The sequence below is a fragment of the Leiobunum rupestre genome, chromosome 5 (assembly GCF_980474605.1).
Source record: "Leiobunum rupestre chromosome 5, qqLeiRupe1.1.hap1, whole genome shotgun sequence".
NCBI classification, from domain to species: Eukaryota; Metazoa; Arthropoda; class Arachnida; order Opiliones; family Sclerosomatidae; genus Leiobunum; species Leiobunum rupestre.
Genome location: NC_143388.1, coordinates 24,574,972 through 24,593,854, shown reverse-complemented (window position 1 = coordinate 24,593,854; position 18,883 = coordinate 24,574,972). Strand labels below are relative to the sequence as shown.

The 18,883-nt window shown below is 36.0% G+C and overlaps 1 protein-coding gene across 2 annotated transcripts in view; it reads left to right on the top strand.

Moving 5' to 3' along the window:
- LOC149943921 (uncharacterized) overlaps window positions 1-18,601 on the top strand; it is a 47,604-nt gene extending 29,003 nt beyond the window's left edge. The window contains exons 1-8 of one of the 2 annotated variants that reach the window (XM_090175199.1): window positions 11,307-11,435; window positions 11,576-11,719; window positions 12,572-12,690; window positions 14,096-14,191; window positions 14,254-14,379; window positions 14,936-15,018; window positions 16,439-16,805; window positions 18,320-18,601. In XM_090175199.1, the coding sequence (XP_090031325.1) occupies window positions 11,661-11,719; window positions 12,572-12,690; window positions 14,096-14,191; window positions 14,254-14,379; window positions 14,936-15,018; window positions 16,439-16,805; window positions 18,320-18,336 (867 nt within the window). In that variant the 5' untranslated portion in view covers window positions 11,307-11,435; window positions 11,576-11,660 and the 3' untranslated portion in view covers window positions 18,337-18,601. Of the gene's footprint in view, window positions 1-11,306; window positions 11,436-11,575; window positions 11,720-12,571; window positions 12,691-14,095; window positions 14,192-14,253; window positions 14,380-14,935; window positions 15,019-16,438; window positions 16,806-18,319 lie in introns of those variants that run through there. The other variant, XM_090175197.1, reaches the window with a different exon arrangement.
- Window positions 18,602-18,883: the final 282 nt, after the last annotated feature.

Genomic DNA, 18,883 nt, shown 5'->3' with positions numbered 1-18,883 from the left:
AGAGTTTGATCACAGGCGCTTATTTCCTTGGTTAAACAAATAGGCACTTTTCCCCGGGAAATAGCGGGTATACTATCCCCGCTAGTACACTGATACAATTTGGGCAAGATTTTATTCTCTAAAATCAACTATTATCAATAAAAAATTAATTTTATGTTAGTCAGAGTTGGTATATAAAATGATCTGATAATAACCCCACTATTTTTAATATAAAAATCACGATTTTATCGAAATTCGAAAATAAATTAAAGAGGTTATCGTGACACCAAAGTGGATACGCGTATAGCGTGAAATTAATCTACCCACGTAAGACCACGAAGGATATATTTCCCGATGCGGCGGCCAATTCAATTATTTTCAATCTGTGGTCGACGCCGTGCACTTCGGATGTCAAAACAAAAGCACGCTAATTGGAAAATTGGCGTCGAGTGGGTGTTCGAGACATGTTCGCCTTTAAAATGATCTCTTAACGAGCCAATGAATAAATGACATGAACACGCTTCCTAACCGACACACGATATTCGCCTTCTACTAAAACTGATTTATTGTCAAATTATATTGGAATTTTGGAACAGAGAGGCCTTTGAAATGTGCCCAAAATGCAAATTGTCTTCGAAGGAAGTCTACACCCTTCGGGATAAAAAAATTAAATATAAATCCGAACAAAATAAGGTATATTACCGTTGGATAGAATCCTATTGGGTCGAATTCCCAATGGATCGAATCAAAAAATTTACTTTCCCAATTGATCGAATTCTAATTTTGCAATCCCATTGGGTCGAATCCCATTTATTCGAAAAAGTTTATAGAAGTTAGGTTAGGTAAGGTTAGTTTAGGTTAGGTTAGGTTAGGTTAGGTTTCATGCTTTCACTTGTGAGCAAACAAAATGTCGGTCGAATGAGAATCGACCCAATGGGACAAAAGCATAAAATAAGTGCAGTTCTAATCGGATTGAATATAAAATCCTTGCGTTTATTTTTAAAACTAGGATGTAGTCGAGCCTGTGATGCAAGTATAAGCTGTTAGTGCTTACACTAAAACTTCACGGGAAGTCATGTATTCATTTTTATCATGGATAACGGTATATATCATTACGCTTTCCACCATCTGGGGCTAAGATGGACGGTGGCTTTCTGCTATTTAAGTAATAACTTAAACCATAAGTAACATAATACCTCGAAGTATGACACTTGTAGCCTTGCTCATGCATTTTTTCTTTCTACATTATTTCTTCAGTAAAACAACTATCAACTCTGTAACCCGGAAGGTAACCCTCGGAGATTTGAATTTTTCTATTAGTCATCTAAAAGGACTCAGAGTTCAATTTTGGCCAATCATTTAGTACTCAAAAAAAACAATAGACGTATAAAGAAATTGTTGGGCAGTTTTTCTTTCATTTTCACGTGGAAGGTATTTTGAAAAAGGGGGAAGAAAATGGGGGGTTATCCAGCCTAGTCACGTGATATTTGTGATTGAAGCGACATCTTACGGCTGATTTTTACAACTATCAACCTTTTTTCATTGGTATATGAACGTCGGCTGCTTATGTTGTCAGAAGGATTTAGAAGAAGGATTTATTAAAAACATTTCCTAATGTCATACTTAGAGGTATTATGTTACTTATGCTTAAACCAATCAGGAGACAGAGGTTTGTTCTTCACTCGATCCACAACACTTTTCTGGGATTTGCTCTAGAAGAAAATTACTCGTAATCTTAGAATAATACCTATACAATCATCTTGTTAATATTTTACACTATTGTTATTCCAACGAAAAGATTGCCCCAAGCCTTGTCCATAAAAAATTTCGAAACGTTGTCAATCAAAAATACCTTTGAACGTCATACTAACGAACCCCTTCCCTCCCTGCGACTGAGAACAAACTACTGTAGTTTTATGTTCATGGTAATGAGTTAAAATATTTTTAAAACAATGTAGTATATTTAATTCAATATATTTAACACCGGATATAGATTTTGATGTCATTTTGTAATTCACTTAAACAAAAAATTTATCAATTTAAAAATATTTTGTTTTGTACAAAATAAGTGAGGTATAATTAAAACAATTTTTTTATTTTAATAATTATCGTTTTAGTTGTAATCCTTGTTATAATCACTTTGAAATACAGAAAACAAAATGTTTAAAATATAACAAAAAATAATATTTTATCGATTCTCTATTCCACCGTTTTGTAAATGCTAAATTTTCGATATCCATTAAAATTGTTTCGAAATTTCTATGACGACCAATGATATTTTAATGTAGCCTTTGTAATGATCCTTCAACCAATGAGAGCTCGACTCACGACTATAATCGATTTTGTAGTGGCCAATCCACTTTGATATTTTGGTCGCTTACATCAATTTTCGTTCCCGAATATTTGATAGCCCGTAGTACGTAAGCGGAATAATTCACGTAACTACCATTAAAAACGTGTTTTCTTACACCCGTTAATAAATTCAATTCGGTCCTAAAACAAGTTGCTAAAAGGCGAAATATAGCACGGCGTTTAAATCGCCATCTGCCAGTGGCGTAACTAGGGTAAATGTCGCCTATAGCAAGCACAGAAATCGCGCCCAGTCTGCAAGGGCGCATTTAAGGGGGTTTGGGACCAGGGGAGTTAAAAATGACGTGTTACCATTCGCACTGGGGACTTCTACTTAAGAGAAAGGCGATTAATGAATAGTATAAGCAAAATAATAGATAATTTTTTTATCTTTTGTAATGATATCAGACCCACATGTGATATTTCTTAAAGAGGCTAAAACGTTTACTGAAGATATACACTTTTTAAGACATCTTTCTGAATTTTTTCATATTACTTTTTTGTATTTTTGGCCATTTTGCGCCCTTCTCAAAGTGGCGCCCATGGATGTGCCATGTCTGCCATACCCTAGTTACGCCACTGCCATCTGCATTAGTGAAACCGAACATTTGGCGAAAAAGCATGGTAATAATATTTAATTATCAATACAAATAATTTCATTCAATACTAATTTCATACTTATTTAATACTGATTTAATAATAATTTAATACTGATTTATTACTGACTTATTACTTATATAATACTGATTTAATACTAATTTATTACTAAATTAATACTGATTTAATATTGATTTCATAATAATTTAATACTGATTTAATATTGATTTCATAATAATTTAATACTGATTTAATAATAATTTAATAAATTTAATCCTGATTTCATAAAAATTTCATAAATTTAATCCTGATTTCATAAAAATTTCATAAATTTAATACTAATTTAATACTAATTTAATACTAAATTAATATTAATTTAATACTAAATTAATATTAATTTAATACTAAATTAATATTAATTTAATACTAATTTAATATTAATTTAATATTAATTTAATACTAATTTAATATTAATTTAATACTAATTTAATATTAATTTAATACTAATTTATTATTAATTTAATACCAATTTAATTATAAAATTACCCTTTGAAGCCCCACTAGAGAGTTTGCTGCTGATTCTTAGAACAGACAGCGACGAAGCCCTCTCTATACCCTACGAGCGAGTTTACAGAAATAAAGGTCGCTCTACCTTTGGCAATAGTTAGTGTCAGCCAAAACGAAATTGATAAAATAGGTCCCTTTCTCATAATATAATTATTTCACCAATATAGATGGCGCCAGACGAAAAAACGTTCGATTAGCATGGATCGGCGAAAAAAGCATTTGGGCGCGGTTCGAGAAAACGTTTTATGGAACTGAGATAAAATTGAATTTAACTCAATCTCGGAAATGACTAGGATTTAAATTACCAAAAACGTCTCGTTTTTCGTAAAAATTTGGGCTTTGCTGTCTGCGAATAAATAATTGCACGCTGGGGGGATGGGCTTACACTTAAAAGACGTCGATATGTAAATTTTACGGGCGTTAAAAAGTCTTTACACGTTATTGATGTCGAAGCCATATAACTTGTCACTTTTCTTTCAATATTAACAATTCCACAACGATTTGGAATCGTGAACGTAGGCGCTATTCGCAAATGGCGTAACGAGAAAAATATTTATTTTCCAACACGCACCTTCCACTGGTAATCGGGGAGTAACATTTGCAAGAACCCGCCTCCTAAACTGCGGATCAAACACTCACCGCCTTCCTCAATTTATTTCTTAATTAAACCTTATAATTATTACATTTATTTCTAAATTAAACCCTAAAATTATTACATTTATTTCTAAATTAAACCCTAAAATTATTACATTTATTTCTAAATTAAACCCTAATATTATTAAATTTATTTCTAAATTAAACCTTAAAATTATTAAATTTATTTCTAAATTAAACCTTAAAATTATTAAATTTATTTCTAAATTAAACCTTAAAATTATTACATTAACTTCTAAATTAAATCCTAAACTTATTACATTTATTTCTAATTAAACCCTTAAATTATTACATTTATTTCTAAATTAAACCCTAATATTATAAAATTTATTTCTAAATTAAACCTTAAGATTATAAAATTTATTTCTAAATTAAACTATAAAATTATTAAATTTATTTCTAAATTAAACCCTAAAATATTAAATTTATTTCTAAATTAAACCTTAAAATTATTACATTTACTTCTAAATTAAATCCTAAAATTATTACATTTATTTCTAATTAAACCCTTTAATTATTACATTTATTTCTAAATTAAACCTTAATATTATAAAATTTATTTCGAAATTAAACCTTAAGATTTTAAAATTTATTTCTAAATTAAACTATAAAATTATTAAATTTATTTCTAAATTAAACTATAAAATTATTAAATTTATTTCCAAATTAAACCTTAAAATTATTAAATTTATTTCTAAATTAAACCCTAAAACTATTAAATTTATTTCTAAATTAAACCCTAAAATTATTACATTTATTTCTAAATTAAACCTATTTATTTATGGTTTTATCTCTAGAAAACTAATAAAGTAATCCAACAATGATGATATGTGACGTAACATTTGAGCGTCCCCTCCCCCCGGTCACATTTAGTAACGCTAGTACGAACCTCAACTCTACTTTACCGCGTTACGTTATTTGTGAACAGCCTCTTAAACGTTAACTTAAATTCAAAATAACTAAGACCAAGAACCTATTTAGGTTACGGAGAACGTACGATAGCTGGATCTAAAATTAACGGACATTTCATATTTTTCCAACTATATCGCGCCATCTAGTATCAGAAGTTAAAATGTTTACTTTTATGTTTCTAGAAAATAAAAACTTACTGTTTGATTTCGATTTTACGATTAATTTTTTATTCATTTTAGCAAAATATTTGTTAGATTCTAAATAGGCCCAACTTGTACTTGAAAATGAATAAACATGTATGACTAGAGCATAGCGCCGATTTGATGTGGATCGGCGCGGCGGCGGCGGCGTTTGGCGGGTCGCTCCGATTTGTCAATAAACTTCAGCGTTGTTGATTTCTTTCGGTGGCGGCGGCGCGAAGTGACAAACATATCACCCTTTTTGAGAATTTAAAAAAAAATCCAAAATGTTTTTGAAAGAAAAAAATTAAGTTACTTAGAAAAACTCCAAATAATTTCGGCGGTGGGATCAATTTTTTTTTTTTTTGAAAAATCAACGGAAACCTGCTTAGGTATGTACATGTTTCAAGCGAATAAATTTAGAAATATATTATTTTTTTCTGATCTAAGGTAATACATTTTGCTTCCGTACATGGGTCGACTCGTACGTTTTTAGTAGCCTAAATAAATTCTCCGTGTCACTGTTGAAAAAAATATAAATTGTTTTTCATTTAATAAAAATAAAATTAGTTGATGACTTCACAAACGGAACAACATTTCCTATTAAAGTAAAAATTTTAAAATAAATGACAATAAGTCGATTTCCGCGTCATGTTTGGTCATTCTGATTTGGTCGTGTCGGAACGGGTTTGGGAATGTCAATGCGGGTTCGATCACCGCCGGGCTGAAAGTACGAGAAAAATCATTTTTTATTTCAATCTGAAATAATTCGTCCGTGAGTCACCAGAGGGAGTTTCTTACCGGTCATTTATTATGGTAAAATGTTTCACGACGGAACGCTCCTCGATTAGTAATACTTAAAAACGATTTATATCCGTTTAAGACGATTTTTTTCTTCAATATTTTTTCATTACGTCGCTAGAGGGCAGCTCTAGCGACACCTGTAACTCCGAGATTGAAAAGCCAGATAAGAATGACGCGCTCGATAGATGGAGTTATCTGACGGTCCGAGATTTATGTTTTCCCCGCCGGTACAAGGCCCGATGAGTCTTCATTTCCCAGTTCCAACGCATATCGAAAACTGTTTAAAGACATCAATTTCCCCTTGAACACGTTTATATTTCAGTAAGGAGGCTAGACAGAAAAAATCGAATCTTTTAATCGAGCCATATTATCGACGTAAGGATGTTGATGCGGATTTGGCGTGATTTCTTTCGTCGAAATATAGATGTCAGTAAAGAATGTTTCAATTTCTTTTTCCCAGTGCTGATTCCCCCAAACTTGGCCTAAAAACAAGTTAATTCGTGGATAATAAATCTCGGTGGATGGCAAATTGCACGCTTACATCAAAATTAGCTCTTTTCGATTGCAGTTGTGGCTAGTTTAATGTACGTCAAGTGTGATTGAACAGCGGACTTTAAAAGCAATTGAAATTTTGAATGATTTCTTGGATTCTTTAAGCGAACCGTCTGTTTAGAGGTCGGGGACGGTTAATCATTATCCACGATTAAATTGATTTTTATCGGGGAAAAAATGTAAACAAAGAAATTTACCGGTTAATATTTCGGAAAATGATTAAAAAACATGTATTATTCGTAAAAATTGAGCTTTTTATCGAAAAAAGCGTCGTTTTTCCGATTAATTTTACAAATTTATCAAAAATTAATCGGATAATACCGAAATATAAATTACTTGATCAAAACGTTTTACGAATAATTTTGAGAGCTTTATTTATTGAATAAAAGTTAACCATCCCCGACCTCTACGTCTGTTGATTTTATCATTCTAGTCAGAGTAAATTACATTCATATAATTATATTATAAGTAACGTAACAGCCTAAGTATGACACGAGAAGATTTCCGCTAATGATAGTATCGATGGGCTAACCACTTTCTAAAAATCTGTACGCCGATAACATGCAGATGAAATTGACAATGGGGGAACTAACCGGAGCTTTATATTCTTTTAATAGGAAAAAGCATGGGTGACGTCGTGTGACGTAGAACTATTAGCTCACTATTGTTTGGTAATGCTAAATCTGTAATTATTTTAGTACAGTCAAAGCTACAGTCTTGTACACCGATTACGGAAAGTAATCAGCCCTCACAGAACGCTTACTGAATCGGAATTTTCGAAACCGGAAAATCGTTGCTTTTGCCTTTCTTCGTTGTCAAAATTGCTGCCACCTATAGGAACAACAAACACAGCACCTCGCACAAGGAGAACGCAACCCGTCAAAACTTCAAAAGTCGTTCATTTTCTTGCGTACAGTTTTCATTGGTTAGACGCTTTAGCGCCTGTTGCCGTCGGAACGGGAAAAATAGGAAATTGTCTTCCCCCTTTCGTAAAACATTCAGCGTAAAGGCTCGTTCAATGACATTTGTACACAAAACTGCGTTAGCATGTTTAAAGGCTAGGCGCAAGTGCTAACAACGCCGCCACTCCACTTTTACCTTTCGTGGTTCATAAATTAGCAAGACAACTAACCTATCCAGTTTACATTGCTTTTCGTCCGCTTAGCGTATCGTGTGCCATTTTTTGGTTTCGATCTTTTAAAATGACGAAATAATCGAAATTTCAGTCAGAAGGGCCCTCGTTTAATATTTTTCCCCGGGCCCAGAAATGTTTCTGCATGGCCCTGTCTGTGAACCCGTAAAATAACTACTATAGGAAAAATCCTTCCAGATAAAAATGATTCTTTCAGAAGCTATATAAATCGAGTCATAAGCCTATCATAAGGTCCCCATAAGCAAAGGTCCAGGCCAATTTTTTTACGATAACATACCCGTTAGTGGCTACGTCCTCAACTATGGAAGCCGTGCGCGAACGTTCTTAAACTAAGAGCGACGCGGGAAAAATCTTCGCCGCGAGCCCTTAGCACCGTAGCCAAGGCATTTTCGCAATTTTATCGTTTTAATACTTAAAATGAACACTTATCTTTGCAAAACGATTGATCAGAACCTAAAACTGGCTATTGGAAATGAGAGTTGTGTTTATGAAGGTATTTATTTTTCAAATTTGAGATTGAGACGCGTTTTGTGCGGCATTTATCAACCCGAGCGTGGCAGCTCTCCCAAGTAAGATAATATTTTAGATGTAGCAATTTTGAAAAGGAAGATGTCGCTACTGCCCTATCGTCATACGTTAACTTTCTTCTCTCCAGGACAACGCCGTTACCATGGGCCCCTATGATAGACCTTTACTTATGGGGACCTTATGATAGTCTAATTTAGTCTTATGATCGAGTCTATAGTCTTAGTCGATAATTCAAAATAACGGTAAAAAACGCCGCCGATCAGTTTAGTAAAATATTTTCGGCGGCGTAATCGTCGGCCATTTTCGGTATGGAGATACAGGCCATAGAAATCTCATAGGTAACTAGAATGCTGCCGTGTAACTGGCAAATGGCCCAAACGCCGTGGCAGACGAAGCCAGATCTCAGCCAATCAGAGCTCAAAGAGCGGTTCTGCCAAGAATTTAATGTCACCGGAGAGAATGACGTTACCTATCTCCCGCTATAGTAACGGAACCAAGGAGGATTATTATCCTCCTTGGCGGAACCACTCTACGGCCTCTCATTGGCTGAAGGTTCAAGGCGAACTGGCGTCAAGCTCGGCCGTAGGCGGCAGCATTCTAGTTACCTATGAGATTTCTATGATACAGGCCGGAAGGCAAGCAAGGCTGCCAGATTTCGATATACCGAAAACGGCCAACTCTCTCAAATGTTTTCGTTTTCAAAACGAAAATTTTGCGGCGTAGCTATCGACTATTTCCCCCAGTTTAGTATTACTCCAAAAGCGTAATTTGTCTCGCCCAACTTATTTTCACGTCTAAAATAATATGTATTTGTATTATATTTTTAAATAGCGATAAATCCGATATCATTACGGAACTGAGGAACGAAACTTTAAAAGATAAAGAGAGATAATCATTATAATAATGGTTAATAGTGAAATATAATAATGCGAAGGTAGACTCCAAGGTCGCCTCGCCTAGCGCGTTGAGATCTGTAAACCGCCGAATCGATCTTTTTGGGGCCGCTGTATTGGCTTGATAATTGGCTCGATATCGCTTGCCAATAATGACGGGGTTTATTACGGAGCTTAAGCTCAATAGATTAAACGCCTAGGGTGAACGCGTATCTTTCACTACACGATAGATTTTATTCGCATTTTTTCGTGGATTAAGTACTTGATAAACTTTATCTACATAGGCGAAAAATTAAACTTCAGCTACTAAGGACAAGCCGTATAGACGAAACATTATACTTTAGCTACTAAGGACAAACTAGTGGATTAACCAATAGGCTGAGTATCCTTAAGCGGTTAACCCTAGGCATCCGGAACTTAGTTTGACGGCCGAGATGAAACTAGAGTAAGTCCAGGGATCATAAAAATTGTTAAACCTAAGGGCCCTGATAAGCCTCAAACTTAGGGCCCTGATAGGCCTCAAACTTAGGGCCCTGATAAGCCTCAAACTTAGGGCCCTGATAGGCCTCAAACTTAGGGCCCTGATAAGCCTCAAACTTACGGCCCTGATAACCCTGAAACTTAGGGCCCTGATTATTTAACTAAAACTTAATTAGGGCCCTTATAAGGTTCAAACTTAGGGGCTTTGGTTGTAGTTAATACGCCATTGGGACAAGCTACTAGCGTATCTCTCTTTGTTAACTTATTGACCACCAGGGATCCAGGTTACGTTGATGCCGAGAAAAACAAATGAAAACGCTTTTTTTATCTCAAATTTCCAAATAACTAATTTCACAAACGAAACAATTGTTCATAATAGTCAATTTAACGATCCGATTCAATAATTTGTCATCATTTCGCCCAAGTAAACGCTAGTTTTCATTATGAAAGCGTTATAATTTTCAATAGGCCTTGGTCTCAACCGAAAATTAGCTGGCGAAAAAGACTCTTCACCTGCGTTACCTGGAAGTTACAAACAGCGCCAAGTTCGTTTGCGGTTTAGCGAGAATACGTTTAAAACTATCTTTCTTCCATGTTAAAACGTAAAGAATTTAGGCACCGTCCCCGCGTTCTACCCACACGTTCGACTCAACGGGCTGAGTACCGCGATTCCCCGAATAACTGTAATTTGCGAGCGGCGTCGAAGAAATGTTTGGTTAGACGAACCGTGTTTAACTAGGTGTGTGGTTTTCGGCTTGTTTTCGTTAAGGAGATTAAACCCGCGGCGCAAAACGTGTGTGTAAAACGTATAACCGCAGCCTATTACGCACGATCTACACGATATTTTTACGAGTTTCTTGGACGACCTTAGTCTCCGTTTCTTTCGAGTGACGCGAAAAGATGAAACGAGCTCCGACATGATCATTGTTATTAGGCTTAGTTTAGTTTCCCTTTTGAACGTATCTCGTCCCGTCACGGATACGATTCAGAATACTTCGAGGATATTGCTCTCTTTTAAGGCCTTTTATTAAGCCTAACGACTACTAGTTCTACGGGTGACGCGTTCACTCTTGCTGTTTCTTGGATAGGAAAATTCCTTACTTAAGTAACTTCAGGGAATTCGTAAAAATTAATGTAGTAATTAGGGAAATTAATTTAAAACCCATTCTGTTATATCATTAGTAAGATATCTTAAGAGGGAAATATTCACGACCGAAAACTATCGCAACGCCCCCTTTGGTTCGCCATTGAAACCTTATATAGATAACGGCTAAAGCAGACGCTATTATAGTTTTTCCTCATCGTTATTCATAAATTTAACTTTATAAATAATGATATTTGCATCTTTCGCTTATATTTTGATAATTTTACATAAGAAAAATACGTTGTTATGACTTTTTATTTTGTCGGTAGCAGACTCTAGATCATGTGCGCAACCTCAGAGAAGCTAGCGCCGTTACGTCATCTAGACTCGTTTCGGTCGCGAATAAACTTGGTAAATTTTGCGGTGTACGTGCGAAGGTATACGTTTCGTTTTAAAATATATATTATAAACTTCTAGTAAAGAGTGATTTTGTGATTGACGTTTCTGAACCCGCCAGATTGACCTGTCAGTTGCTTAGAGTTACAATTAATAAAATTATTTTTAATTGTTATTGAAATCATGAATGCATTCATTTAGTTCATTTATTTTTTCCAAAAAATAACCTTCGATTAACCGGTGTTTTTTTCAAAGAAAATAACGTTACAAACCTAACTAACTTGTTTCTGGATCGTAAGGGTAAACAGGTACATTTATAATAATTCTTTCCTCTTATATATTTTATAGTAATACTTCTTTGTTGAAAAGGGGATAAATAATACGTAATGAGTTTGAGTAGAATGAACAGTCATCGATCATTTCTCTTGTATTTTAAACCTGATTTCAGACGTCACGTTTGCATCGAAAACAACGTGGTGACGAAACCGGTGAAACAGGTGGAGTCCTACTGCAAGCCAATCTACAAGTCGCACATGCACCCCTGCAGCCCAGATGGCGCCAAAGACGGTGGCAAGTTCTGCACCACCTTTAGGTACTTGCCAAAACGTGAGCCCCATTGCCAGGTTGCGTTTAAGACTATACCATTGAATTGGGAATAGTACCGCTAGTCGTGGTTTCGCGAAAAGAATTCTGAAATTTTGAGTCGGAGCACTCAGCCGTCAACTCTATCATTATACGTGTGGCGCCATCTATCACTTTCAAAGTACATTAGTACTATTAATTCAATTGTATAGTATATAGTTCCCGCCGCTAACAGCGGATGGCGCCACCGACAAATGATAGCGTTCTCAATGTTTGTTTCGCGGAAGCACGGTCAACTTTGATCATGCGCTGTTCACGCTATAGCGGCCAACCCATTCGCCGAAATTCCGTAAGCAAGGATTTTCTCGCTAGATTGAGCGTGGCGCTGAACTCATACAGCTTTTTTATATTGGCTTCAATGCAAAACGGGTGTTATTAACGCGTCTGATACGCTTAATTTAAAATGTCACACATATATCGGCAACTTTTGCAACTAAACGGTAATAATACATGTTACTTTATTAATATTTACAAGTTTAGTCCAAGGTAATTGCGTAAAAATTACAATAATACAATTTTGATATGAATAAGTTTGAATTCCCCGCCTTTGGTCTATATAAAAAAAACTATTCTAAACAAAATATTCCACTAGAGGCGCTCAACTCCTACAGATATAGACTTTGACTCGTAGGTTAACATAGAAACTTCAACGAATGGAATGGCCGCTTTAGCGCGAACAGCGCGTGATCAAAGTTGGCCGTGGCGGAAGGCAGATTGAAATGGTCATTCTAGCGGTACTATTCCCAATTCAATGGACTATACCGTTCGCTGTAGTCATCGCCCTCCTCTCGTCTCATTTAAGGGTCATGTACGAACGGGCGCACCGGACTGTCTTCAAAATGACCACTCAGAAAGCGGACCAATACTCGTGCTGCCCAGGATGGGCTCGACACCACCCTGGAGCTCATTCTTGCAATAAACGTAAGCGTTCCTCATTTTTGACTACTTATTTTTTCTTAGAATGTTTTTTAGTAGATAAGTTAAAGATACACAGATTCGTTTGAAAATTTCGGGCTGAATTCATAATTTTTATCATCGTCTGCAGGAATTCATACTTCTACTTGGAATGCTTATCGCGGCCGATTTTCATCTCGATGTGGCTGACGGTTTTTTTGACGTCACTATGTTAACTGAACAAACGCGCAGAGAAAAATCTCTCGTAGGCGGGGCCAAAGCCGTCAGAGTGATCTTACCATACGCGATACGCCAGGATAAGCATTCCAAGTAGAGGTATGGATGTTAAATTACTATCGTTTTCCATTCGATTGTCCGAGATTCGCTCCGAATCTGTCTCGGACGTCATAGATCTCACCCCAATCGACTAGAGTAAATCCGCAAATGGAACCTACTATTAAGAAATGAGTAACATATTTCCACTCTTCCATGTTTTTCGTCTGCTAGTAATTTGAATTTTCGCGTCTTGGTCTGCCATTTTGCCAAAAAATCTAAAAGGAACACGCAAAAATTTGCTCCGATCTCGATCTCGATCCGTTGATCTGTCAAAATCGGCAGATCGGTTTTGGGCGATCTCGGAGCAGCCGAAAGCGGAAAATGGAACACCGAAACTTGATTGGAGCAGATCCGTGCACGCAAATGGAACGTAAAATGTTGATCAGAGCGATCTAGAGCGCTCGAGAGAATAGCCAAATTTAAAACGCTATTAGAAATTAGATTTAGCCTGTCAAAATATTATATAGTAAGCAGACGACTGGTCAAACGTTTCAAAGTTCCCGCCTCAGTGAATGTCAAATAAGCGAAAAATGTTGCGTGTTTGTCCTTCAAAAACTATACCAACGTTTGCTGTTCACACTGCTTCATTCAATGTTAAATAGTTGAACAAGTTTGGTGCTCAAACTAATGAGCATGATCAGTTAGACGAAAAAGCAGACGAGGATGGTGCTTTGACGTCATACCTCAGCCTGACCTCGGTGACCTATAGGCCTTTATTAAAAGGTGGGTAAAAATGTCGACCCTCGCAGCAATATTTGAATTTATATGAAAACGAAATTCCTGTCTTGCGTAGTTTCGTGTTTTCGGTTTAAAATCGTCTGCGTTTCAGACGTCGTGTCACGAAATAGCAGTTTCTTATTGTTCTTTCACATAAATTCAAATTTTGCTGGGAGGGTCGCCATTTTTAACCACCTTTTAATAAAGGCCTATGACGTCAGCTTAGGCTTCCTTTTGTTGTGACAATTACCATCCTAATAGTTATTTTGAAAGCCGATAGATGACGGTGCGGTTATTGAAAGTCGCTTAAACGTTTTATAATGTGAACGCCCCTTTAATTCTATCAAAAAGAATGAAATTAGTTCCTTTCGTTGCATAGCCGTGTGTTCGCCAGAATGTCACAACGGGGGAACGTGCACGAAGCCAGATCATTGCGTGTGCCCGCCAAATTGGACCGGAAAAATTTGCGATATCGGTAAAAATGGTTTCATTGCAACCCGGGGTATAATAACGAATAACGAAGTATTTTCCGCTCAGACGTCGACGAATGTAAAAGCGAAAGAGACAACAAGTGCGAACAGAAGTGCGTTAATACTCGCGGTTCGTACCGCTGCGAATGCTACGACGAGTTCCTACTGCTGGAAGACGCAAGAACTTGCAAACGTAAGTTCCAACAGAATCTTTTTACGGAGAGGTCAGCGTACTCAAAGTTTTCTTGTCGGCTTCAGGCCGGCAGAAAAGTTCACTTTGCTGTTTGGCGCCATGTATACTGGTACCCCAAAACTAAGCGTAATAAATTATACAAACAAATTATCTTATGCCACCAATATAACTATTAATTATTTAATTAATCTAATTATTTTTTAATTAAATTATATAATATATTAAAATGTTACGCATCAATAGACTCTTCAATAAATCATCCTCCCATGAAATCGCCAAGAAGTAATATATCCGAAAGCCAGGACCTGCAAGTCACTGTTTATATAGTGCTTGTTAAAATAATGGAAATTTTTCTCCTGTACGGCAGCAACAAGCGTTCCCTATGGCGTTCCCTTTTAACCAGGTAGCTTTTTTGACATATTAAGGCTTGGCAAAAACACGACGTTCGGTTTACAGGTGAAAAGTTTCCATTATTATAATTATTTGAAGTTGATTAAAAATCTTTATAATTTCTACAAGTAGATTAATATTTAGTTGCGTTGTTTTTCCCCAAAAGTGAACGTGAATAGTATTCCCGAAATGGTGGAGTTCATCAAAAGCTACGAAGATCTCAGTAAGAAAGTCGACAAGCTAGAAAAGGTAACAAAGGCTTAATTCGTACTAAAACCAATAGACGGTAAAACAAATGGGGTAGAATTTTTAATCGTCGCGGTTCTTTGAAAAGGGCACACCGAATTGATTGATATTTGAGCATGCGCGAAAGCAGTTTTTTGCCGGTGGTAGACTTAAATCAAGGCGCTTAATGGAGCACTTGGTGCCATCTAAGTACGTTGACCGTTATAAAGGCTTGACAAAATGCACGTTTAACTATACATTTAGCTTTGAACTTGTCCAATTAATATTTAAATTATTAAATAAATGAATCATAATAGATATGAAAAATGACAGAAATTACCATAGAAATCTCATAAGTAACTAGAATGCTGCCGTGTAACTGGCAAATGGACCAAAAGCCGTGGCAGACGATAGACAGATCTCAGCCAACCAGAGCTCAAAGAGTGGTTCTGCCAAGAATTTAATGTCACCAGAGAGAATGACGTCATCTAGCTCCCGCGACTCATTGGCTGAAGGTTCAAAACGAACTGGCGACAAGCTCGGCCGTAGGCGGCAGCATTCTAGTTATCTATGAGATTTCTATGGAAATTACTCCTGTAAATATTGGAGGCTGGCAGCCATGCTGTCACGAATTTTCCCCCTTTTTTTCTACCCACCAATTAAAATTAAACCCTTCCGAGGCCTGGAAGCAGTTGCAATTTATTTTATGAATGTTTAGTAGGTATTAACCGATTTAAAAAATACGTTTTTGCGAGTGACAGTACCTTTACATCATGAGGTATAGCAGGCTTATTTACCTGCTTTTATACCGTAACATGGCGGCGTATTTTCAAGTGCAACAAGAATTTTAAGATTCCCCCAATTATTAGGTTTGTCATTTAGTTTAAATAGTAGTTATTCGCTGCGCGAGTAGTGATGTATTATTATCGTAATATCTGAAAAGATAACTGCCATTAGCGAGACAAATAAGTAACTTAAGGGGAGACCTGAGAATATGTAGTAGCGTTTTTTGCCACCAGATGGGGTAAGGACTCACTCATCAGACGCTATGAGAATGGAGAAATATAGCTAAATTGTTACTTAAAACGCCAATTTTAAATAATGATTACAAATTTATTAAGGGTTTAAATTGTAAATGTTCTTTGAACAGGTTCTAAATTATTACCTATTTAACAAAATAAAACTTACCCCATCCATTCTCATAAACAAATTATTTAAAAATTGTAAAACTTTTACGATTTTGAGTTGACTCGTCAAGTTTAAGATGTAAAAAACAACAACTTAAGGGTTAATGACAAAATAGCTCTGAATGAAATCGAGAATACACATAGTTGTTTCCTTAAAAATAATTATTTTATTAAAAAAAACCAAACGGTAGGGAATCTGACCCAAAGATGGCGAGGTTTTCCTTTAAACCATAGAGAGTGATCGAATTTCGTTCCAGAAACGAGAATTGGAAGTGGAGAAAAGTGACCTAGTCCAGAAAGTAGATGAATTAGCGCGAACTCTGTCCAGTTTAAAAGACGAAGTCGACCGAAAATTTAAAGAACTGGAGACGACAAGTCCCCCCGCCACAACTCCGACCACAACCACAACTCCGACCACAACCACTACTACCGCCGCCCCTACAACAACAACAACAACAACAACAATGACTACTACTACAGCTACACCGCCAACAACAGTAGCGACGCCTTCAACGACGCCAATTGACGTAAAGGCGATATTCGACGAGAGATTCCGTTTCGCTTCGGACCGAATCAACTCTCTCAGCGACCAAATTTCCATGCTGGAAGAAAGACTAGAATACTGTTAGTATTACCTTTCATTTTAGTAGATTACTCAAAGAAAACATAGAATAAGAATAGCAACGATTTATCGTCTCGGGGTACTTTGGGTCTGCCAACTTCCGGTAATGTTACGACTTAAGCCTCGTCTATTGACAAATATGTTATCCGGAAATATTCAGCCTGAACCCCTAGCTTTAGAACATCGAGATGTAATGATGTATGTTAAAATCACGTCGCGGGCTACTGTTGCTACATTTTCCTAGATATATTTTGCGATTTACAGCCAAAATGTTGGTGTCGTTATTTTGAACCATGCATGTCCGTTAGTAGATATTATATTTTCTTTACAACTTATTAATTACACACCAAGGTAAATATAATGTCCATCCTGACTTAGGTAGTTTTAAAACTCGCAGCAAGATCATCTATTTTTGGTATGTCGCTAGGGTGACGTTCGTGAAGGGAGTATTTTTCAAAATGTAACAATATCATAAAATTAATATTAACATAATTAATGGGATATCATTATTGCACTATAGACACTAATTTGTTTCAAAATTTAACTGATAAATGAGTTGGGTTTCGCATAACTTTTAAGATATTTAAAATATGGTCAAACCCCTTCACACTGTTGGATAATATCGTGGGAACAACTTCCAAAAATCACCATCTACAATCGCCGCTAAATGATAAGCAATGGTGGACCTAGTGATGGAAAATGTTGGCCATAGCTGTCTATAAAGTCTATCCCTGTAGGGAAAACTTGTAGCTGAGTGTAGACGTAAGTTGCAATCTAGACTCCTGCCAGTTGTCAGGGCTACCAGTGCTTCCACTTGGACAATCTCATTTCTCCCTCGGTCGGTTCTTATAAATCCCTTTTTATCCCTTCCTAAAAGAAAAATCAATTGAGGCGAATATGCCACTTTTTTAAATTTGCAAACAATATATTAGACTTATCATGGAATGAAAAACTTTTTTAATTTTTTCGGAAAAATACGGAAAATTTCCGGAAAAAAGGCCTCGGTCATTTTCCGCGGAAAATTTTCCGACTTACAACACTAGTTTTAACCCTCCCCTCACAAGTCAGTGTAAAGGCCAGTTCATACTATACAATTAATTGGGCCACTTAATTGAAACCAACTAATTGTAAGCAAGAAAATTGTATTAGCCTAGCTGATTATTATTATTATTAATTTTCTTGCTTACAATAAAGGCCTTTTCACACGAGTCAACTTTTTGATACAACTAGATGAGTCTACTTGAATTTAGTAAACTAGTTGGTTCGTGTGAATAAAAGTTCGATGAGTTGATCCACCAACAAAGTACGCGAGAAAAAAATGGATCATTGATCCATTTTTGCTGACTCAGCATTTTTATTTGAAAAGTTGGCTCGTGTGAAAAGGTCTTTAGTTGGTTTCAATTAAGTGGCCCAATTAATTGTATAGTGTGAACTGGGCTTAACAGTGCCGTTTGAGCAATTTCTGCTCTTTAAAAATTAATATAGTTACTTTAAATTTGTTAATTTTTTTAATTAGGTTCTTGCAACCAGTAACGGACTGAGGGAGGTTCCGTTCGATTCTACCTGCAGAGATCGAGTGACGTCATTATAGTGCCATTTTTTTTTGTACACCGCCAACTAAAAACGGAACGGAGGGGGTCTTTTTAATTTATATGGATATATATATTTTTAACACTTGTTAAAACTGGAGTGCGCGTCTGTGATATACTACAGGGGGGAACGCAAAATAAGACAATTTCTAAATAAGCATTTCGAGTGGCAATTTTTTTATTAACTTTTAAAATTTGATGGGCTTACACCGTGCTGCTTTTATAACGATAATTTCGTATAGGTTACAAAATAAATTTGTAAATAAATGTGAATTTTCTTAATAATATGCCTCGTATTTCTAACTTTTAAGAAAGTTTCTAAAGTTTAGAAAAAGTTTATCAGAAGTATCATAAGTGGATCATTCTCTCTAAGTATACAAATTCCGGGTCTCGGTCGGGTATATTAGTCTGGGTTTCGTGACGTCAGAGCTTGTATAGAGAGCAAACTCCAGAGATAAATATTTTTGAAAATATTTCGGTGGACGCGCCAC